General features: G+C 60.9%; 1 protein-coding gene across 2 annotated transcripts in view; it reads right to left on the reverse strand.

The window, feature by feature from the left end:
• Positions 1-319: 319 nt before the first annotated feature.
• The window catches only part of SNX29 (sorting nexin 29), a 478886-nt gene continuing 455636 nt past the window's right edge, over positions 320-23569 (reverse strand). For both annotated transcript variants that reach the window (XM_051847819.2, XM_008257737.4), the window contains one exon: positions 320-4640. In XM_051847819.2, the coding sequence (XP_051703779.1) occupies positions 4514-4640 (127 nt within the window). In that variant the 3' untranslated portion in view covers positions 320-4513. The remainder of the gene's footprint in view (positions 4641-23569) is intronic.

Below are 23569 nucleotides of genomic sequence, written 5' to 3' on the forward strand. Positions count from 1 at the left end.
GTTTTGCTAGCTGCCATGGGCCCAGTGCCCGGTATACAGTGGGTGCCTATTAACTGTGCACGTCTCAGGAGTGGATGAGCAGGAACCCGTTGTGAAGCGTCACTTTTTTCCCATGAGCAATTCCGATTCTATGTCGACAGCTCATGTGGAGCTGCCTGATGACCAAATGGACTCAAAGCGGGCTCGTGTCCCCCCGACCCCCATCGGCACTCAGCTGGGGCTGCTGCCGTCCAGGCGTGTGACGGCTCCGGACGCTTTGCCAACCCTGTACTGGTCACGCCCGAGGCCCCGCTGTCGAGAAAGAACGGAGACAACCTGGGAGGCCATGAGCGGGTTATGTAATTTATAAAATGTCACTGTATTAATTTTGTCATCGTAAACCAGATTGTAACAAAATTGCCACAGCTTATTCCAAAAGAAAATTTTAATACAAGAGGTTTTAGAAAATTAAACACATTTGTTTAAAAATTCTGTCCTGTAAACCTTAACGCAAAAGGGTGGTTAGGATAATCCTACAGCGCCCACCGCCATCTGCATGTCTGCCCTCCCCGGGGGTGCCGGGGACTGGCGGGGTGATGACGACGCCCACGGGCAGTGAGTGTAGGAGGGCACAGCTGGGGACTGGCGGGGTGGTGACGACGCCCACGGGCACGGAGTGTTGCAGGGCAGGGCTGGGGGTTCAGAGGCTGCTTGAGTTCTCAGCTCCCCCACTGTGCCCACGACAGGCCGTCACCATCCCCAAGCCCACGCTGCAGGTGTGCCGTCTGCCCTCCTGTGTCCTCCATCCCAGGCCATACAAGGGCGCCCCTGGCGGTCCCACTCTGATAGCCAGAGCGCCTGTACTGGTGAGGGGAGGCCTCCCCCCCGCCCCCCCGGCACTTCGTAGAGGCACAGCTGCAGCGGAAGACCTTGATGCACCAGTGGGAGCCGGGCGTGGCTCTCAGCAGCAGGGCTACCTTTCAGTGAACAGATCTGTGGTTCACCGTCTCCGAAAACTCGGATGGAAGGGAGCCCTTCCTACCCGCTTGTTAGGATTCAGGGGGGAGAGGGGACCTGTGACAGCGTGCTCGCTACCTAGACCAGGCCCAGGACACAGCGATGGCTCACAGCTAAAACAAGGAGTGTGAGATGAACGGGTCAGCTGCATTCCAGTGGCCCGTGGCCTGCCCAAGGCTCCGAGACCCCGGTGCTGAGCCCGGCCCTGGTGATCCAGCAGCTCGGGTTTTCTTGGAGAAACATTATTAAGTTTGGGTATGACCGAAACATGGAAGGGAATGTCTTGGCACAGAGACTTCAGATGCAACACATGGCATACTACCTGTGCAAAATGAGCACAGAAGCCAGTGTAGACAGCATGGTGTAGACAGCACGGTATAACATGGGCTGTAGGGAAACAGCGCAGAGTCTTCTACAAACATCTGTGACCACAGACCTCGCTGGCGCACAGGCACGGGCCTCCAGGCGGGGGTGAAAGGGCCAGAGCTGCGCTGGCCGGAGCAGAACCCTGGGAGGAAGTCCGACGATGAGTGCCTGGGCCTCCGGGCCGGTGTGATGGGCAGGTCCCAAGGGCTGGCAGTGCAGCCCTCGCTTTGCCGTCGGTTAGGTGGGGCTGGGCCAGTGCAGGGAAGCCAGGCCTGGCCTGGAGGAAGCTGTGCAGTGGGCACCAGAGAGGGGGCCTGCTGGGACCCCCAAGGCCAACCCTGTGTCTGGGGGCTGCCCCTCAGCCCCGGCACTCTCCTCACCGGGGCAGCGACGAGGGGACCTCCAGTGCCCAGGGCCGGGCAGCCCGCGCTGCAGCTGTGTCAGCCAGGGATGCACAAGTGGCCTGCGGTTGCCTCTGCTGGTTAAAGGCCCAACACACGGCGTGCACTGTCCTGAGGAACTTGTGCTAGGAGGCGCCAGGCGCTGTATCTGAACCAGGTTCCCTGGGCAGCCGGGAGGCCCCGGGCGAAGCCAGCGCTCACCTGCACTCAGCCAGCCTCCTGCGGGGCGCTGCCTGCTCTCCCCCAGGCTGGCAGCCTGCACCCACGGCCAGCAGCGTGGGCCTGTGACGAGACGGGGCTGAGCTGGAAGTGGCTGTGCAGGTGGGGTCCATATTTGGAAACTTGATCATCTCTTTCAAGGGGAGACACCGCCACCCAGCCCTGTCCTTTCTGAGTTTTGCTTCACCTGGAGCAGTGGTGAGAAAGGAGAAGACGGTGGACCCAAGGCCGGCGTCTGTGTTGGCACCCACAGACCCTGAGCAGGCAGGGCGCCTTCCTCGCAAGGACCCAGCCTGGGCGCCTGCTCGCGGCAGGGGTCCGAGACTTGCACGGCCTTGGCAAGGGAGGCGGACCCCCGGCTTCCCCTCTCGGAGGTTCTTCCCTGCTCATGGAGGTGGCTGTGAGCTCCAGCAGGTCCTTCCTGGGCGACGGCTCAGAGGAGCAGGGCAGCCGGCCCTCTGCGCTGGGTCCAGGCTGGAGGGCAGCTCACGGTGCCTCCCCCGGCCGCGGCATGACGGGATCCAGGTCCTCGTCTGGTTCTTCTCCAGGCCTCTGAAGTCCCCGGTGTCTCAGGCTGAAGCCCGCTCTTGGCACCAGAGGGTGGGGCGGGCGGGCTCCGAGCAGCGCATGGCCATGGCCAAGCATCCCACGCGGCTCCACTGGAGGCTCTGGGGAAGGTTCTGGAACCAGTGTGTCATGGGCTGCTCCGGACTCTCACGCGAGGGACACTGAGTGACAGGGGGGTGACTCGAGGGTGGCTTGCTGTGCACGGTCACAAGACGGGGCAGAGCCGGCAGGTGGCCCTGGGGAGGCGTGTTCAGTCTGTGTGGAAGGCAGGGCAGCTGTTCTGAGAGTGAGGAGGCTTTAAAAATGTGCAGGCAGCAGTTCTGGGGTGCACGCAGGGGCGCCCCTGTTCTCAGAGGCTGTGGGTTGGAGGTCGCCCCCCCCCTTTTTTTGCTGGACTCTGCAGGACGCCAGGAAGGTTCCTGGGGGTGGCTGGGGAGGGTCAGGATTTGCACTGGGCTCACTGCCTCATGGGCTGGGAAGGGGACTGGGGACAGGACAGGGGACAGGCGCCCTGCACAGGGAGGTAGAGCCGGGACAGGCGAGTGGGCAGCGCAGGCCCGCTCAGTCTTCAACTGGGCAAGGTCCAGGAGCTCAGCCTCAGAGCCACCAGCCAGAGCAGCCGGGAGAAGTGAGCGCACAGTGGGGCTGCGCTGCCTCCTGGGCCCGGTGGTCTCAGGTCCTGGGAGCCGCACGCCATCCCCGCACTCCTCCGTCAGGCGCAGTCAGCCTCACCTGGCCCGGGCCACCCCAGAAGCTGCTCAGGCCTGTTCCTCGGTGGGGCTCAGCTCATCCCCAGCTGGGAAAGGATCCGTGCTCACTAGGGCCGAGTGCCCAGTTTGAGCCACTGAGCCGAAGCCGCTCCCACGGAACCCACCGTGCCTTCCCCGTGTGGACGTCCTTGCGTCTGCCTCCGCGCCAGGCAGGGGACCAGGCGCAGGCTGGCCTCGCTCTCCACGTTCCTCCCAGAACTGCACCTGCTCTGTGTCTGAGCTCCGCTGCTGCAGGGCTCTTAGCCCTCGGGGGGGGGGGGGCAGCTCCGTGGGCCTGGAGGTTAAGCTGGTCACTGGCTGGGTCCCAGGACCCAGCTGACACAGGCTCGCGGGAGGTGGGGCTCGGGGTCCTCACCCTGTGCCTGCAAGGCCTTGCTGTGACACAGGAGCAACCTCGGGGATGCAGGGATCTTCCCCTGAGCACAGCACGCTGGGGGCAGAGGGTGCGTCGGGAACGGGTGACTGCAGGGGCCCCCGTGCGGAGTGGGAGCTGCGTCTCGGGTCCACTGCTATGGCGCCATCAGTGGGGCGCGCGGGGCCAGATCTCCCTCGAGCCTGCGCCCAAGGCTGCCGCTGTGCGTGTGGCCCAGGTCTCTGCCGCATCACAGGTACCTGAGCCTCCCCCTGCCCCACAAGCTGCAGGGGCGGCTGAAGCCGGCCAGGGAGGGGGCTTCCCCAGGAGCGCACGTTCAGTGCCACTGCGGGCTGGGGGCCAAGGCCTGCAGAGGCTGGGCCATGGCGGGGCCCAGGTGGGAGGGGGAAGTCCACAGGGTGCAGCCAGAGGGAGACAGGCTGAGGGTCATTCTGGTTCCCGCGTGGGAAGGCGTCGGGTGGCCGATTCGGGCCGGCCCTCTGTCCCTGTGAAACGTTCACACTGTGCATGTCGACGAAGGGGCTCCTGGCCCAGCCGGGAACCCCCTCTCTGCCTGGCCCCTGAGCTGGAGGAAGGGCCACGGGTGCCCAGGGCAGACCCTGGGGGGCAGCGCCGGCCTGCCCCAGTCTGTCCAGTGAGAGGCTGCCCGGCTCCGAGACTGACCAGTTTAATCGGAATGGCCCGCGGCCCGTGAGGAGGGGTTTCCTGCGGGATCCGGTGGTGGCCGTGACGTTGCTCCGGGAAGTCAGGGGTCGGCAGCCATGGCCGGGTCGGAGGCACCTGGCGCAGGATTTGTGCCCACATCTGGGGTCTTGCTGAGGTCACAGGTCGCCGCTCTGGGGTTCCACGTTGCGCGTCTCCCTGGGGTGGCCCCGGGACAGCTTGGGGAAGCGGGAAGCCACTCTGGGCCGGCTGTTGTTGAGGGGCTCTCCGGGAGGGGCGAGGTCCCTGTAAGAGCAGGGGAGGGGCCGGGTGTGAGGACAGCAGCAGCAGCCCTCAGGAGGGGGAGTGACCTCCCAGCTCCCACGGGCAGGCACGAGGAGACACAGGAAGTCCACACGGCGAAGGCAGTGCTCCGTCTCGCCCGGGCCCAGTGGGTCTGACCCCGCTCTCGGGGTCTGTCCTGGACTCCATGTTAACACAGAAAATGTACCACCGTGGACTCGCCACAGTTTCCCTCAATTTTCCTCAATCTTCCAAAGAAAGCACATCTCAGCCAAAGGAGGGCAAGGGCTTTGCAAAACACCACAATTACAGTCACAAAAGGTGAGCGGGGAAAAACACAGGCTTAACAGCACAAGTCCCCCGGCTAAGAGGGGACACGCAGGCCAGACGCAGCCACGAGCCACTGATGACAGTGGCGTGGGAACAGCAGAGCACGACCCCGCGGGGAGCAGAAGCGCGAGTGGAGGAGAGTGCTCTCTCAGTGACCACGGCCCGTGCGCGCCCTCCAGCCCAGCCCCACCCCAGGTGACCCAGAGGAGGGCAATTCGTCCAGCTTCCGTGGTGCGCAGAGCCCGAGGGCGGCGGGCCCCAGGTTCGGACGCTGTGAGAGTGGCCACAGCCTCCCAGGAGCCCGCCACGGGGACCGAGGCCCAGCCCGGCACCTGCTCCCCACACTGAGGGAACAGTGCTTCGCGCCCTGGATCGACTTCAGAACCCCCTGGGGAACGTCTAAGAAAACCCCAGCGCACAGCACCCAGCTCCAAGGACGTGCATCGCTCTGCGTGCACAGGACTTGGTCTCTGCTCCTTTTCAGATGGTGCCAGGGCCCCCGCCCGCCCGCCAGCACAGACAGCCACAGCTTCAAAGCAGTTAGAACTGGGGAAAAGTCACCAGCTCCAAAGAGGGGGATCCATTTTGCTGAGGTTGAAGGTGGCTCACTGGTGGACTGAATGTGGCGGCGCACAGGGAAGGCGGAGAGCCCAAGCACCCCCAGCCGCGAAGGTTTGTGGGCGGGAGACGACCACGCGTGGCAAGGAGGGGTTGCTGTTTTTTTCTGGGCACCTGTGGTCACTCCAGCCCTGGCCTCATCTGAGGACGGAGGACCACTAGGAGATGACAGTGCGGCCGGTTCCCCCTCTGGATGGCAGCTCGCTTAGGAGTGTGATCGCTTCCCCGCGATGAAGAAACGCCTGGTTCAACAGCACCTCTCCCTGCACCCCAAGCCTTGGTACTTTTATGGCACAGTGAAAGCTTGGAACTGGCGATCCTGAGCGCGGAGTCTGCTATGGAAAGATTGCTCACCGGACCCTCTTCTACGTGAACAAAGACGGCAGCTGCAGCCTCCTCACAGTTGACAACAGGAGGCCCGAGCTCCTCCTGCCTCCGCTTCCCCACCTCAGTGCTGCAGCCTCTGAAAACCACTGTGTGACCTCATTGCTTCGGGCACGGGCCACAGAAAGCAGGGCAGGATGAGGCAGACCGAGACACACGTGTAAGAGGGGAGCCTCCCGCCCCCGCCCCCACCAACCAGGGTCAGCACTTACGACGTGTCCCTGCAGGGTGACAGTGCACACGGGGGTGCACTTCCTGAGGGCTCTCCAAGGAGGGGGATGCCCCACGCATGTGCTGCACCTGCTCCTGGCTCTCTGCCCTGTCTCCCCTGGGACTGTCCTCTCACAGCACCGAGAGCAGCCCCACACATCCCGCCTGCTGTGGGTGGGTCAGCTTGTGGACACTTGAGGTGCTGAGGCCCCCGTAACCGTGTAGCTCCGCCCTTGCAGCAGAAAAGAGGCAACCACCTACAAACCCCACAGAGGGCAAGGGCTGGGTTCTGAGCTCTCCAGCTGTGTGGCCACAGCTGTATGCCCCTGCAGTCCTATGGAGGCCAGGCCTGCTGATCCAGGACACAGAGCCCTGAACCCCACAAGGACGTGATGCAAGGGGAACTGTCCATGGCTCTCGAGCTGCACCCTGGAGCAGGTCCTACAGGGAGTCCTGCACGGCCTCGGCCCTGGGACTGCCCCACACACTGCGCTTTCCTCCCCCAGCTGCGTGCACAGGTACAGAGCTGTGTGGGAATCCCAGCCCTTCCCCAGTCTGGCTGCTGAGTGGTGGCCGTGACCGTCCTGGCACCACTCCTCCAACCCTGCTGATGCAGAGGAGGGCACGAAACCCCTGCTTCGTCTCATGAGCCCGATGGGCACTGATCCATCTTGGGACACAGAGGCCAAGGACCCAGGGGTCCTTCGCAGGACACACGGCAGGGACAAGAGGCCAGACTGGCCAGGGGACAGGACTCCCACCGGACCCAGGCCCTTCAGTTCCCACCTCGTGGGAGCTCCCCACAGCTCTGAGAGGTATCAGAACAGTGCCTTGGTGCCAGGCTGCAGGGAGTTCAAGTTAAGGCTCCATTAACTAAAACAGGCCGGAGGCGGTAGTACCCCTGCCCAACCCCTCAGCCCTGAGCTCTGTGTCCTGGAGCTGCACTTGTCCAGGTCCCGGAGGCTCAGTGGCCCCTGGGCCTGAGCTCCTCCCTTCTGTCTGGCTGGCCTGGGCCACTGGTCAGGGCACTTTGAGCCCTGCATGGGAAATCACTTTCCCAGCCTCCCGCTTCTGCTGAGGACTTCAGCTCAGCGACCAGTCTCGGGTTTGTGAAATGGGGGTGAAAACCAGGCCTGCCCTGCCTGAGCTTTGTGCAAAGACCTGGGCGAGAGCAAGCACAGCAGCTGCCCGGTCCAGGGCCCCAGGAAGCACAGGATGGCTGCCGGCACCTGCTGCGGCCACCGCTGTTGGTAGGCATGCTTGCACGTCCTGGGTCAGGCATAAAAGAAGCGGATTTCTCTCTGCCGCCCTCTTCCTACACACAGAACACACCTGACCGGGGTAGCCAGGACGCCCAGCAGCAGCCCTGGTGAGGGGTGGGGGGCCCTGGAGACAGGAGCTGCCGCTGGGAGAGGGGAAGGGCCCCAGATACTGCTGGACACACCGGGCTGCCATCCGGAACAAGGCATTTACATTGCAGCCCCTCCCCCTGCCTGTCTAGGATGGAAAAATGGTCGCAGCTGTGTCACACAACCAAGAACAAAGGGCACGCAGGCCAGGGGTGTTCTCCATGGCCCTCGAGACAGGGTGGCTCGTGGTAGATGACAGCTGTGGCTGAAATCATCAGCCCCTGGGGACCCTTCCCTGGCCTCCAGCGCAGAGAGCACCATGCCCTTGCAAAGCCCTGCTGGGCCCTGCATCTCTGCCCCGAGAGCAGGACCCCGGCACTGTGGAGGACGAAAGGGCAGGATACGGCATAGAACAGCCGCTGTGCGTGACAGCACCTCATTGCATCCATGCTGCTCCTGCGGCCCAGGCTTGAGGCACAGAAAGCTCCCTGCAGAGAGGACAAGGACCAGGCCTGCCATAGGGTAGCTCCAGGCCCAGCTCATCGATCTGGCCACACCTGCTCACAAGGCTGTGAGCGGAACCTGAGCTGCAGGGGCTGGGTAATGCCACAAGACCTCGAATAGCTGGGAAGGACATGACCGGGTGTCAAACTCAGGGCTTCCTGACTCCCACACACAGCTCCTCCCGGGTTACTGACCCCTCACTGGGCCCAGAAGACCGCCCTCTTGGAAAGAGCCTGTATGCCCCTTGTCTATGGCCCCTTGCCTGGGCCCGTGTTCCCTGTTCTCTCCCAGATTCCCCATCTTCCAGGGTGGCTGCCCCTCCTCGACCAGGCTCTACAGGTGGGTAGCTGGGGCACCTCTTCCCCGAGGTTGGGCCTGGGATGATCCTCCCTGGGTGCAGACCTATGTCCCACACTCTGGGGTTCAATGCCCAGTAGATGTCTCACAAACGACAAAGGCCACCGCCTGCTGCCCCAGGCCCTCTGCCTTCTCCACCTGTGAAAGGCAACTCTGCCCTTCCCATGCCTCTCAGAGCCGTGGTAGCACCGTCCAACTCGGCACTCTCACGTCCCTGTCCAGCCCCACAGCAGACCCTGCCAGCTCTGGTTTCCCACACAACAGGAGCCGTCCTGGCTCCCAGCATCCCCACCTGACCCAGCCCCTGTTCCCTGCCTGCTCTCCTCCCTACACCATACACCGCAGAGCTGTGTGTCCAGCTTTTAGTCGATGACGCAGCTGTTGCCTCAGCTGGGCTCAGTCCCTCCCATCTCTGTGTGGGTGCCCCAGACTTGTCTACCTCCCCACCTCCTTGTTTTCTAGTTTCCCCCATGTTTTAAAAAAAGAACTTACTATTTGAAAAGCAGAATGACAGGGATCTTCCATTCACTGTTTCACTCCACGAACGGCCCCAACCCAGAAGCCCAAAACTCCATCCGGGTCTCCCCGCTGCACAGCAAGAGCCCACGTGCTTGGGCCACCTGCTCTGCCTTCCCAGGTGCTCTGGCAGGAAGCCGGGGCTGAAGTGGAGCAGCTGGCCCCCACCCCGGCTGGCTGGTGTGGGGTGCCAGCGTCCCCAGCACTGGCTTACCCGGCTGTCCCACAGCCCCCGCCCCCGATGTCACCTTTCAATGTTGGGATTAATTCTTCTCCTCTTATTTTCATGTATTTTGAAAGCAATCCTAACCTTTTATACTTAAAATTTCCTTTAATAAATGCACTTGCATGCAAGGTAGCTACTGCAATGCCTCTAATTTTCTCATCATGTTTGCCTGGGTTTCCAGTCAAAACAAGCTGTAATCACAGCAGTTCTACATGGATTAAGGAGTGGATTCCTCCCTCTTGTTCTCGGTAATTATAATTATCCACCCGTTGGGTATTTATGCCCCACTCATCCTTGTGGAGCTGAGCACAGCGAGGAGGAGGGAGACTCCTACAGTGGTGACCCACCGGGCGCCTCGTTACTGTGCAATTCCAGCCCCGGGCTGGGCAGCTCCAGTCTGTGGGTGAAAAACAAAAACGCCACCCAGGGCGGGGACCCGGACCCAGGCTGCCCCACTCGTTACTGTGGTGCACTTTTCACTGGATGCCCCTCAAAAGCTACACGCTGGGCCCTCAGATGTCATAAAAATCAATGTCCCAGGGCCGGCACCTGCAGTGCTGTCATCCCATATGGGCGCCGGTTCAAGTCCTGGCTGCTCCACTTCTGACCCAGCTCTCTGCTATGGCCTGGGAAAGCAGTAGAAGATGGCCCACGTCCTTGGGCCCCTGCACCCACGTGGGAGACCCAGAGGAAGCTCCAGGATCCTGGATTCGGACTGGCACAGTTCTGGCTGTTGTGGCCATCTGGGGAGTGAACCAGCAGACGGAAGGCCCCCCCCCCCCCCCCCGTAGCTCTTTCAAATCAATAAATAAATCTTAAAAAAAATTCAATGTCCCACAGCAGCTGAGCTGCTCGGGCTCCCCCAGGGCCGTCCCTTCTGAGAAGTGACTCTGGGCAGGAAGCCCCTGGGGCTGAGCTGCCGGAAGCCAGAGGCAGCAGCCAGGGTCTGCAGGGTTCTACGGCTGGGGTGAGACTCCGCTCTCACGCGCTGTGTGATGAAGGAGCTGCCCACAGGCCCGTGTGCCCCGTGGGGAAGGCTGCAATTTTCCAGGGGACCCCTCAGGCTCTGGTGGAAGTCTGCAGCCCCCACCTGCACGCTGACCCCAGCTCCTGCCACCATCTCCTCCACCTGCGGCCTTCATTCTGCCCGCTTTCATTACCTGCACCCTCTGTGGCCTGGCTCATTCGGAAACGTCACCCCCACAGCAGCCGAGGGCCAGCGACGGGTTCAGCACACCTGCGAGGGTCCCTGTTTGGCACTTACAGGTGGGCAACCCTGGCAGTGCCAAGGGGCTGTCCCCGGGCTGCTCACCCCCTTGCACGGATGCCCTCACTGTGTAAAACACACCCCTGCACACAGTACATCCCCTGCTAAACCAGACCGACCAGGGGGCTTCCTGCGGCCAGCTGGCCCTCCCAGAAGCAGAGTACTGCACTCAGCAGGCACGGAACGTGCTCGTCTCCAGGGCACGGGGGTGTTTTCCGGGGTAAGTTAGGCCACCGGTTACGTCTCAACAGATTTTTGACATGGTCTCTTCTGCAGTCAACAGACCAGGTCAGGAGTCGGCAACCAAAGGGAGACTGGAACATTCCCAGACCTGTGGGAAGTAAGCAACACTCTCGCATAACCGAGAGCTCACAGAAGCATTAACACGGGTATGAGAATGTACTTAGCGACCAAGGAAAACAAGAAACAACAGAACAAAACCTAAGGAGGGTGGCAGGAGCAGTGCTGGGGAGGAGGGTATGGCTAGAGAGGCTTTCACCGGGAGAAGCCAGCTTTACAGCATAAAGAAAACCAGAAGTAAAGATGGAAACCGAAGCTAGAAGAGAGGAAACTTAATAAAGATGAGGGGAAGAAAGGGAGATGAGAAGTTGGTTCTTTGAAAGGAGTACAGTACTGACAATAGATGGCCTAAGAAACAGAGACTTCAGTTACTAAAATCAGAAGCAGGGGGCTTGGGACCACTGGTTCTAGGGAAGTGCATAGGATCCTAAGAACGCCATGAGCGATTACACAGCACCCACAGACTGGACAGCCCAGATGAAACGGATGGGGAAATAAATCTGAACAGACTTGGAACTCGAAAGGAATCAACAATCAAAGGTCTCCCACTAAGGAAAGCTCTGGACCTGATGAGCTGAGAATTCGCTGGAACATGCAGGAAGCGTCTGTGCCAGTCCTTCAGGAAGGAGCACTTCCTACCGCGCTCTACAAGGCCGGCATTGCCAGGACACGAGAGCCACACAAAGGCACCAGCCGGCATTGCCAGGACTCGAGAGCCACACGGAGACACCAGAGGCAAAGAGAGCTCCAGGCCTAATGAACATGTACAGGTCCCCGACAAGATGCAAGCGACCCAAGGGCAGTAGCACACTGGACAGTTCCACACTGGAGGACGCGTTCCTGGAGGGCAAGGATGGTTCCACAGGCGACAGTCAACCAAGGCCACACAGCACAGTGACCGGAGGAAGGGGGAACCACAGGGTCATCCCAACTGCTGCAGGAAAGGCCTCCGACAAGACCTAGACCCTGTTGTGGTCACGCACCCGTGACTCCCAGAGCGCAATCCTGCCCCTGGCCAAGGAGAGGGAAGCTTACAAGTGTGGATCTCCTTACAGTCTCTCAGCAACCCCCAGGGGAGGGGTACGATGGTGCCCGTTTCCTAGAGGAGGTAACTGAGGCCGCTCTCTGCTCTGACAGCAGGCCTGGCTTCCTGCCGATACCCACTGCAGCAGCAGGAGCGGCAGAGATGGCAAACGCATGAGCTGCTTTCATCACGAGCCGGGCACCAGTGGGCACTGCATGTCCACTGCTATGCCTGCTCTCAGCACAGCCCCACAAGGCGCGTGCCACTGCTGACTTACAGACGCGACAGCTGAGGCCAGGAGAGCTGAACGAACTTGCCCAAGGTCTCAGAGGCAGAAGGGGCAGGCTCTCTCATCCCACACCCATCTCCTGACCACTCCTGTCTGCAAAGACAGCGAGCAGTGACCCTCTGGAACTCAGTCCTCCCAGCACAGGGCCCCGGGGGCACAGGGGAGGGAAGAGGCTGGCAAGCTCTTCCCATCACAGATCCCATAGCAAGTACATGCGGCCAGGACACCAAGGCGTGCGGTCAGCCTAGTGGTTAAGGTGCCAACTGAGGCACCCATGTCCCTCATCAGAGCACATGAGTTTCACTCTGGGCTCCAGCTCCTGACTCTGGCTTGCTGCTAATGCAGACCGTGGGAGGCAGCAGTGCTAGCTCAAGAAACTGGGTTCCTGCTACCCACGTGGGAAACCCGAACTGAGTTCTTGGCTCCCAATGTTGGCCCCAGTCCAGCCCTGGTCACTGTGGGCATCTGGGGAATGAACCGATGGACAGGAGTGCATTCTCTCTCTCTCTGCCTCTCAAATTTCTACAAAAAATGAACTGAAGCAGCCACAGTACACAAATGAATGAGTGCGGCTGTGTGCCAATAAAGGTACACTTATAAAACCAAGTTGTCAGCCAGATGTTGTCTGCCAGCTCTGTGTGGACCCCTGGTTTGGGGAATGGCGGGGCTGCTCATGTGCTAACTATCAACTTGCCCTCTGCTTGGAGGCTCCATGGCAGCAAAGGGCTGTGCCCGTGTTGAGAAGAGAAGGAGCCAGCCCCATCCTCGCTCTCCCGACGTCTGAGCTCCAGAGGACGTGGGCTCCTCCATCTGCTGCAGACCAGTCTCCCACCAGCAGTGAGCCCCAGGAGCCCGTAGTCTCTGTGCGGGCACAGTCCTGAGCAAGGCCACCACCATCAGAACACCACGGCTGTGTGAGCCCACGAGCCCCGGCAGGAGCAGCCCCAGGGCTGGGAGTCTGGCAGGCACCAGCTGGGAAAGTGGCTGAGCGTTTGCTGTGTGGCCGTGGGGCTGTGCCGGCTGCACCCCTGGGACCATCAGCCCCTCCTCTGGGGTGCACGGCTCTCACATGGATAGAACAACATGGCAAACCAATTACTCAGTAACGCTGTAGAGCTCCATGAGGCCAGGGCCGACTCCTCGTCACTGCCTCCCCTATCTTCTGATTGCTCTTTCTCTGAGGGCTGGCAGAGTGTCCCCTAGAGTGTCCTCCCCTTAGTGGCCCTGATGGGGGAGTGGCAGGAGCAGGCCTGGCGGAGGAATCTTGTGGAGGGGGCAGCCGCTGAGGGGGGAGGGAGGTTAAAGTCCATGTGCCGCAGTGGCCGTGACCGGGGCCACTCTCACTCCCCATCAGCAGCTCTGAGCCTCAGTCTCCCCGTGTGTAAAGTGGGCCTCGGCGTGGTGACCACCCTCGGGGGAGCACTGTGGCTAGTGCTGGCACAGGGATGTGCTCAGGAACACTGAGCACCGTTACTGATGGTGTGCCCGCTGCCGAGCGCGCATCGCATCCCCTCCACGATGCGTGTTCACACAGCAGAGTCCTTGCGGGCACGCACAGCGATCTGCTGAGAAGGGGTTCACTCCCCAACCCCCCACCCCGGTGTCCCCCCCACACACATGCAGCTCCAGGCCTTGGAGACAATGCACGACTCGGAAAGATCACAAAGGTGACAGCAGGTGGACTGGGAGAGACGCCCGGTGTCCACTGCACCGTCAAACCTGCGAGGGGGCGGGGCATAGACAGGGGACCAGCTGTGGCCCAGGGCAGGAGAGAGGGCTGCCGACTGCTCGGAGCGTGCAGGGCTGCCTGTCCCTCTGTGTCCCCTCCTCAAGCACTTCCTACCCGACAGAGTGGAGGGCCAGAGGAACAGTGCCCCCCAAACATGGCCACGTCCCAACCCCTCCTTGTGACCCCAGGGGCTTTGCAGCGGGACTGCAGGAAGATTCTCAGGTGGGGGGACGAGCGGGCCTACCTACGTGGGCCAGGTGCAATCATGGGGTCCGTGTGAGCGGGCAGCAGAGGGCAGAGCCCCAGGGGCAGCAAGGAAGGCGCCCCGACGCGGTGGCTTCCAGAAGGCGGGAAAGGCAAGCGGGTGGAGTTCTGCTGCCGCCTGCGATGGTGCGGTCCCCCTGGAAGATGCCCGGCAGAGCCGCCGTCCTCCGCCTGCCCCGGCCGTCCCGCTGCTGCTCATGCAGAACGCAGCCCCGCGGTGTTCGCATCGGCTCCAGGCAAGGCTGCTAACCCAACTGCAGACAACACAGTGTCTCTTGTGAATGGCTGAACAACCTGGGGTGGAGCCACAGCCCTAAGGAGGAAGAAGCCAGGGCTACGCCCAGCAGCTTGGCCAGCTCTCCGGGGGCCGTGCTGAGTGGAAGGAGCCGGCCTCTGCAGAGGTGACTGCCCAGCTCCATAGAAAGGACACTTTTCTCGCTGTGGGAAACAGCTGCCCAGGAGTTTCTCAGCCGCACCACACACTCACACTGCCTTCCCCGTGCTCCCTAGACAAGTTACCCACATGCGGCTGCTGCGTAAATGAACCCAGCCTTCCATCTGCCCACGGCTCTGCGGTGCCTCCCACACTGGCTCTCATGCCCGCCTTGTGACGTTGTGCCCTGGTGATGGTGTCAGCCAACAGGACACAGCTGATCAGAATGGCACAGGAGCCTTTAGAGGGAACCCGGCTCTCCTGGCTCTTGCCTGTGCTATACAGACAACAGTGCAGCATGGTCTCGTCACCCTGGAGCCAGGGCGTGGCAGCGAGCTCAGCTGAGGCCAGCCAAGGCCAGCCAAGGCCAGCTGAGCCCAGCCGAGCCCAGCCGAGCCCCGGCCATGGCCTCTTGTAGGAGCAGTGTGCTGTTACCGCTGTGGGCGACCCGAGCGCTGTGGCTGTCTATCACACGGCACAAACCCGGCAGCCGATCCCTGATGAGGCAGCCCGCAAAGCCTCCCCCTGCAAGACACCATTTAGAAAGTGCAAGGGGAAACACGCAAGGCCATGACATTGCTCAGCCCACGGAGAAGCAACCGCCAAGATGGCCGATGTGTCAGCGGGATGAGGCAGCTGAGTCGGCGGACATGGTCAGCTGCTGGGGTCCTGGGGCAGACGTCTTAGGACGCGGCCCAAGGTGGAGGCGGTGACTGTGCCCCACATAACTGATCCGCTTCCCTCTCTCAGATGCTCCTGCGTTTAAAAATAAAAGACACGAAGGAGGGCAAGCAGTTGTGATAATATCTAAGCTCCCAACTCACATGATTTTGGGAGTAAAGTAAGATACTTTCTACAAACTCAAAAAAATAAGGCTGCAGTCAAAACAGCTTCCCTCTGAGAGCGGCCGTCGAAGGGGGCTTGCTTTCGACCCCCTCACCAAGCCTCTGAGGGCTCTGCCACCAGCCCCATTCTAAGGCCGGCCGGAGGTGGAGGTGGACAGAGGCCAGGCCTGCCGGGCTGCAGGGCAGCAGAGCTGGGATCTGAACGCAGGCCTGCTGGACCCCACGTCTCTGTGTTTCCATCACGTGCCATGCTGCCGTGTGAGTCCTGTGAGATGCTGACAGCCGTCCACCACGTGACCGGTTTACAGGATGGAAAGAGGGGCCGCCGGCTTGGAGGAATCTCGCGCTTGGCAGGCTGGCCTCTGCGTTCAGCAACACAGGGTGTGGCCCTGGGGACGCTGCCTCTACGCTGAGAGGGCACAGGGCCCAGGCTCCTGAATCGCCCGGATGACTTCCGGGCAGAAGGGGAGCAGCCGTGGAGAAGTGGACGCTGTCTCTCAGGTCCCCCCGTACCACTCCCCTGCTGGGCTCTTCCAGAACTGGCCCCTGTGGCCTGGCCGCGTGATGCTGAGCTGTACGTGGGCTCTAAGCTGGGCCCAGTAGCTGGGCTCACGCCCAGTGACAACAGCAACTGCTGGTTTTCCTGCAGCCACCGCTAATCCAGCGAGCAACTATTATGTGCCTGGTACTAAGCACCTCCGATGTTCCAAGGTAGGAACTATCGTCAGTCCCATTTTATAGATGAGGAAATCAAGGCCCAAAGCCCTTAAAGGGGTTAATCCATGAGCACCAAGAGAGCGCATGGCATGGCCTTGAGCCCCCTTTGCCAGGGAGGATGCAGTCCTGTCGGTGCCTTCACGGCACACATCACGAAACACTCCACATCCCAAACCCCAACGGCACGGCTCAGCCCCTGTTGTGTTTGCAGTATCTCAACCTGCCCTCCCGGAGCAAGAAAGTGAGAACACCCCCCACAGCTCTGGCGCAGCAAGTCCTCCCGTGCGAAAAAGAAAAACATGGAATCCTGTTCTTAGGCAGCAATCCTGAGTGACACTGGCCAAGCCAGCAGACCGTGTGGGGCCTGGGGCCAGTGCTGGGCTCCTTTCTGGGCCTAAGAGACGAAGGAAGGCAAACCAGTTAGGGCGGGGTGGGTCATCAGGGTGGATGGCCACAGGGAGCTAAAGGCCCTGGGAAGTCCCTGGTGTCCCCTCCACCCACCCGGTTCTCCAGCCCTGTTGGCAGCACTCACTCTGAGAGTCAGTGCCAAGGAGGGGCACTGGATGGGACCTTGGACAGCTCTGACAAGTAGCCCCAGAGCACGTCTGTATAGTGAGAGGTTGGAGCAGGGACGTCAATGGCTGCGGCCCCGAGCTGAGGTGGTGGTTAGAGACACGGTGACAAACACTGTTCTCACTTCCTGGGGAGCACCAGGACCTGCAATCTGGAAGTCACTGACCACGAAGCTGCTGGGGAGTGCTCTGCTGTGTGCTCCCTCCCGCTGCGGACTCGTGCACCTGTAAGCTCAGCCTGCACCGCCCGCTCCACCCCATCCAGCCTGCGAGGACTCGATGCCTGAGGACAACTGGGGCGGCGCAGGGCCAAACCATCCTCGGTGTCGTCTCGCCGTCCCCTGCGTGCCCGTGGGGCCTGGGGGTCCTGCCGCTCACACGGACCCCGGGAGCCGGCTCCTCCAGCTAGATCAGTGTCCCCGCCTCGGCACTGCAGCCTGTGTGTCTCAGGACGTTCAACCACCGGACTCCAGGAGCGCCGGCCCCCCCCCAGCTGTGACAGCCCAGAAAGCCACGTTAGCAGGCCCCAGAGGTCTGAGGAAGCCCACCAGGGCCTGGGGTGCGGGTGGAGAGAGAGAAGTGGGACACCCACAGTGAAAGGTCCTGCCAGAGTCTCTCCACAGGGAACCCCCTCAGGCAAGTTCTACCCAGGAACACAACTTGGTTCTGGAGCTCAACAGGTGAAAAGCCCTGACTTCCTTTTCTACCCAAATAACTGAGACCAGCCCCCCAACCCTGAACAGACACAACAGCCCTCCGAGGCCCCAGTCTTCCTGTTCAGCTGCAGAAAAAAAAATTACAAAACAATTGGCTGTGGATGCCAGCATTGTGGTGCAAGGAATTAGGCTGCCACCTGCAATGCTGGCATCCTGTACCAGAGCGCCAGTTCAAGTCCCAGCAGTGCCACTTCCAATCCAGCTCCCTACTCACATGCCTGGGAAAGCAGCAAAAAATGGCCCAAGTGTTTGGGTCCCTGCACCCATGTGGGAGACCCTAATGGAATTTCAGGCTCCTGGTTTCAGCCTTGACTGCCCAGCCCTGACTGTCACAGCCATTTAGGGAGTGAACCAGCAGATGGAAGATTTCTCTGTCTCTCCCTCTCAAATAAATAAATCTTTTAAAAAATGATCAGCTGTGATCTTTTGACAGGCAACCAAGCCATGCTGATGGCTGTCTAAGAAGGCAGGAAACGCAAAGAAGAAATGGAAACCCAGGCAGATGCTTCACACCCAACAGCAGGACACGGGGCTGGAATCCTCCCCAGGGAGGAGGGTGGCGGAGCGAACGGGCTGCACTTGGATGCTGGGCAGAAGTCTGCCAGGCCTGTGTTAAAGAACTCCCCCTATCTCCTGGTACCAAGCTGGCCCAGGGACACAGGGCCCCGAGGCCTGTCAAAGCTGCCCTGCTCAACACCTGGTCAGCATCACTGCTGGGCCTTAGCGGCTTCAGCCACAGCCACCTGCTTTCTCACATGCTCAACAGTGTCACCGGCTGCAGTCCCTTTTGGCTCTGGGGTACTCTGGACACGGGACACGTGGGTCCCACAGGTGTTTTGTTTGCCCACAAATGAGTCCCCAAGGTAATGTGAACATGAGATTTAGTGTCAAGATGGGAGTTTCTGCTAATTCCAGAAAAAAACAGAGTTTTTCCCAGTAACCAGCAGTCCCATACAGCAATCTTCAACCAGGTGAGTAGTGGCCAAGGCCTTTCATTGGGGCCTACAAGCTCCACTTCATAACCCTACCCCTTTTACCTCCCTGGCCTGACTCACTGCTATGACCTGCCCTGACCCCACAGGCACCTGGTACATGGTGGGGAGTGGGTGAGCTTTGTCTGCTCTCTCACTGCCGGATACGTGGAAGGTGCCAAGCATCTACAGGCACGGTGCTGAGAGATCACAGGAACCAATGAGGAGGGGACCCCGCCACCCTGGGCAGAAACACCCAATTAGGGGCGCTGGCCCTTCTCCCTCCGACAGCGACGAGGGGCACAGGTGGAGGCAAAGGCTGCCAGGAACAGCAGTGCCTCCTCTGATGTGGACGAGCCTGCCCATGGTCCCCTTGGAGTTGGGGATGGGGCTTTCCCCCATGCCCCCTGTCCAAACAAGATCCCACGAGCCCAGAGGGCCTCCACCTGTCCTGAGTTATCCCAGGAGCCACGAGGCCAGGACTCCTGAAAAGGCATGCGAGGTCCTGGTCCCACCAGGGGTCACTGTGGGGACTTCCCGGGGGAAGCTTCGAGCCATGCAAGGTGCACGCCACCGGAAAAAACCCTGCTGTCCACGGCCTCTGCCAGCTCCAGGATCTACTTGCTCAGGGCGGGCTGGGGGCTTCCAAGGCACTGCCGCTCCCCACCCGCCCCAGCACCTGAGGACTTGTGCGTGCACTTGCCACTGCTGAGGCGAACAGAGACGCCACCTGCTCTGTGGGGCCTCAGCCATGATGGCAGCAGAGGAGGAGGGCGGCTCCCTCGCCCCAGAGCCCTAGGGCTCTGTGTCATAGTGCAGCTCTCCCATGCTGAGGGGCTACTGTCGGAGACCCCCTGCTGCTTGCCACACCTTCTCTAGACTTACATGCCATCGGCCCAAGGGGCTCCAGGCCTGGCCCAGTGCTCTCCCTCCTGGCCCTGGCCCTCGGCTCTCCCTGCTCTCCCGGCGTGTTTTTCCTGCAACCTCTGGGGTTCCCACAAGGCAGCCATTCCCCTCGGAAATCCTCTCCCCAAAGAGTCTTTCCAAATTCCTGAAAGGACAAGCTCTGGGAGTTGAGGTGGTGACGCCAGAATGCCTGGATTTTCTCAAATCATAAATTATTCTGAAAATACTCCCAACATTCTTCACACTACTCATGGCTGCAGAAATCCAAAATGATTTGCATCATAAATGAGACACATCAATGCGGAGGTATCTACCAAGGACCGGAGCCACAGCCCACGACGGGGCTGCAGACACGGCTGGGGCACCGGCGTGGGCTAAGCCGCTCCTAGCACCACGTCCAGGCAGCTCACTGGAGGGCTGTGCCTCTGAAATCTGTTACTTCTGGTATTACCACTGCCTCAGAGGACCTGGGCACGTGAGCATACTGGTGCTTCCTTCACTCGCGAGAATGGCTCACTGCAGGCAGCAGCCAGAGCCAGCGCACACACTCTGATCTTGGCCTTGGCTCAGAGTTCTAATTCAGAGGCAACCATTTCTCCCCTGGAATCCTGGTTCCTGCAGACACCCACTGTTACCTCCGACTCTGTGTGGGCACCGCCACCTGCCCTGGCCTTGTCTGTGTGCATTCCTTTCAAACCAGGACCGTCAACTGTCACACCCTCATGTCTGCAGAACTGTAGGGCTCTCTTGACGCATTCTCCTTGAGATCTGAGACTCCAATGGGAAACGTCAGGATGGTGACCTGACACGTGCTCAGAGGACAGGCCCGAGCGGCCACACCTCTCCTACGTGGACCAATGTCTCATGTCCACCCCTTTGCTCTGTGTCCCCGTGACCTTCACTCACTCAGATGTTCAGCCTCAAAGACTGGCTCATCTCTGACACCGCCCCCTTCCCATCATCCCACTGGGCTGGCTCATCACCTGCTTGTCTGTCACTGCTCTGTCGCCAGTGGTGCCAATGCCAACCCTGCTGCCTGGGTGTGAGGATGGTGGACCCAACAATGCTTACACCCGGCTCTGAGCAGGGGCTGAGCAGGGTGCGGGCAGCCCTGCCTCCCCCTGCTGGCTTTGTACTCCGCAGCCTCCATCCCTCTCGGAGGCTCTGGTCGAGGCCAACCCCTGCCTGCCAGTGGGGTACCACTAAGGCCTCTGCCTGCTTCCCAGCCTACCCACTCTCTACCCAGCAGCAATGCAGTCTCACAAGGTGAAAGCCGAGCTAAAGGACCTGTGGAGACACCTGCTGCCTGGGCGTCAGCCTTATGTCCCGGCACCCTCTGGACGCAGGGGCAAGGGCCCCGTTCTCCCACCACCGTGGAAAGGATGGCTGTCCCTTTAGGATGTCCAGAGTCCTGCCTACCACACTGGCCTTTCTTAGGTGGAGGCAGTGACATCTGTCAAAACTCAAAATGCTCCTGCGCTGTGGGCCAGAGGGGCTTCCAGAAATCAGGCCCAGAGACCCAGCTGCCAGCACGTGCCCCTCTGGGAGGTTCCAGGAAATACCAAGTCGGGGCAGCCGCCAGAAGATTGTAACTGTCCCAGCAGAGAGCAGGCGTCGCAGCGGGTCCCAGGTCCCCTGAAGCTTTCAGGAGTCAACTGAGCCAGTGGGAGAAGGCAAATAGCAGAGGGCTGTGCCGAGCTCCGGCCGGCCTGGCAGGACGCCGCCTCCTGCAGTGACTCGGGAGCCTGGATGGCGGTAACGGGGGTGGGCATGGAATGTGATGGATGCCGCCTCCTGCAGTCACTCGGGAGCACGGACGGTGGTGACTGGGGGTGGGGGGCAGGGGTGGGCATGGAACGCGATGGACCCTGCCTCCTGCAGTCACACAGGAGCCTGGACGGCGGTAACAAGGGTGAGCATGGAACGCCGACGGCCTCGCCTGGTCCATCAGCATTGTAGACCGCGGCAGCATTTTCACACCACAGCTCATCACTTCCCCCAAGACGTCTGCGCCGCAGCCCCTCTCTGCTGCTAGAAATGGCTACCTGCAGGCCGTGCTGACCACCTGGGGGGCACCGTCCTGTAAGCATGACACCCATGCCTCCCACGACCCTTGGGGCAACCCCGGAGGCAGCTGCTGCTGCTGTCCCTGCTGCTCAGGTGGGGAGGGGTGAGCGACTCGCTGAGGTCACATGGCTGGCTGGTGCTAGGACTGAGATACTGCCCAAGGCAGTGTGACACATAAGTAGGTGCTCTGCATAGATCCAAGTAACCAAGAGAAGAGAGAGAGGAAGGGCACGCGGACACATAACATCATGGCCTGTACGTACGCTGGCCCTTGAGGGCTGGCTCCAGGTCTCATTCATCTGTGCATGGCCCCTCCCAACCTCCCTGCTTAGCCCTGCGGCCTGTACATAGTAGGCCCTCGATACATGTTGACTTGAAGATAAAGCTGCCTGTTGCCTCAGACAAAAGCATGAGCAACTTGGGGCCTCCCTGCACCTGCCCAGCTGGCCGGGTGCTGGATGAGCACCGGTAGCTCTCTTCACTCACCCAGTAGCCAGCGTGCAGCTGCCTCCATGTCCAGCTAATCATCCCCCGCCCCGGCCCCTCTCCATTCCCATCCAGCATGAAGTTTTAAAACCATAAAGGAGGTTATGCCCCAGCCCTGCCCAACCCCTCGGTGGCTTCCCAACCCACCTGGAATAAATCCTGAAGTCACTGTCCCAGTCTCCAAGGTCCTGTAGGATCTGGGCCCCTAGCTCTCTATGGGAGGCCACATTTGTTCCTGACACGGGGCCTCTGCACTGACCGCTCCATCCACCCAAGCACCCTTCCCATCAACAGTCACCTCGTCTTCCCTCGGAGAGGCCCTTCCTGGGCCCTGGTGGGAAACAGCACTGGGGGCTCCCCAGCCCCCCACGCTGCACCCCCTGCTCTCCCAGGGTCTTCACCACCTGGGGGATACGACTTCTCTGTCCACCCCTTCTTCATCCTCTCTGCTACATGAAGGTATCCCCACCCCTTCTTATAAAAATGTAATCTATCCCCAGAGCTACAAAGTAGTTGGTAGGCGCTCGGTACACAGCAAAAGGATGAAAAAGACACGGGCTGAATGCAGGCCCCTCTGAGGGACACAGTCTGTGTCCCTGGAGTCATCCCAGTGTCACCTCCTCCCCCACCCCCGGGGAAACAATCTCCAACCCCCACCCAACAGAGAGCAGTGGCAGCAAGGGCAGCGCCGTTACTGTCATTCGGGGCCTGCCTTGGGGACAGGGAGGCCAGCCGCAAGTGAGAGAAGAGGAGCTGTCACCTTGGCACCTTCAGCACAGCCAGGGCACTGCGGCCCCCCCCAGGCAGGGCCCCTCAGCCCCAGAGTGCAGCACCTGGGGGACCCGGCTTCTGCTGCCTCCCTTAACATAGGCACCTGCACGTCAGCTCCTGGGCGGCCGGGCAGCAGGTGCACTGGAGGTGGGGCTTTCTGGTGTTGAGTATCCATGGTGGGGGGTGATGCTGCCTTCCCCAGGGACAGTCCTGACCCTGGGAGGGGAGCACAGCGCACACTTGCTCCTGCCTGCAGCCTCTCTGTGCATGACCCCAGGCAAATCACCTGCCTTTCCTGAGGGCCCGATGTGTATGTACAAGATGGGTGGGTGGGTGGAGGGACAGATGACGGACGAAGAGTCAGCTTGACGTCCGCAGGGTTTCTGTAGGGATCCTCCCGCTCCTGCTCTTGACTTCACACACATCTGGACAAGGGGATACACGCTCTCCCACAGACCATCCCGTCTCGTACCCCAGCATCAAGAGGTCAGCACCCCTATGCCTGCCACACGCATGGGGAGCACCAGGGCTCAGAGTCACTGTCTCTGCCCGAGGCCGCTTGCCTCCTTAGCAGCAGAACCGGGGGAAGTCGCTCACTCCAAAATCTCCCAGCCTTCCATGGGTGGCAGGGGTCTCATACCTGTCTGCCTTCAAGGGCGAGGCAGCCGAGGCAGATCGGGGAAGCAGGCCAAGGGGGATGCAAGAGGGAGTCGCTGGGGTGCACGTGTCCTGCACGTCTTACTTTAAAACACTATCCACGCTGCCGGTCTGCCAGTGGGCCCTGGCAAACTGGACGATGCCGAGGACTCAGGAGCCTAGAAGGTTCTGGCCAGCCCACAAGAGTCAGGTGAGCTAAAAGCTCCTCAGGAGGAGCCATGTGACAAGGTCTGAACCTGGGCCCACCAACCCCGGGCAGTGTCGGGCAGGGCGCTTCCTCCCTGGGCTAAGCTTGCCCTGCTTCAGCTGAGAGTCCGTCTGACAACCTCGGGAGTCAGTGTGGCAGCAGATGGGCAGGGGGCGCATGGGAAACGCGGACCACGTTTTCTGCTGAGACGCCAGTTGGGAATCTGTGCCATGCCCT

The sequence above is a fragment of the Oryctolagus cuniculus genome, chromosome 19, assembly GCF_964237555.1.
Source record: "Oryctolagus cuniculus chromosome 19, mOryCun1.1, whole genome shotgun sequence".
NCBI classification, from domain to species: domain Eukaryota; kingdom Metazoa; phylum Chordata; class Mammalia; order Lagomorpha; family Leporidae; genus Oryctolagus; species Oryctolagus cuniculus.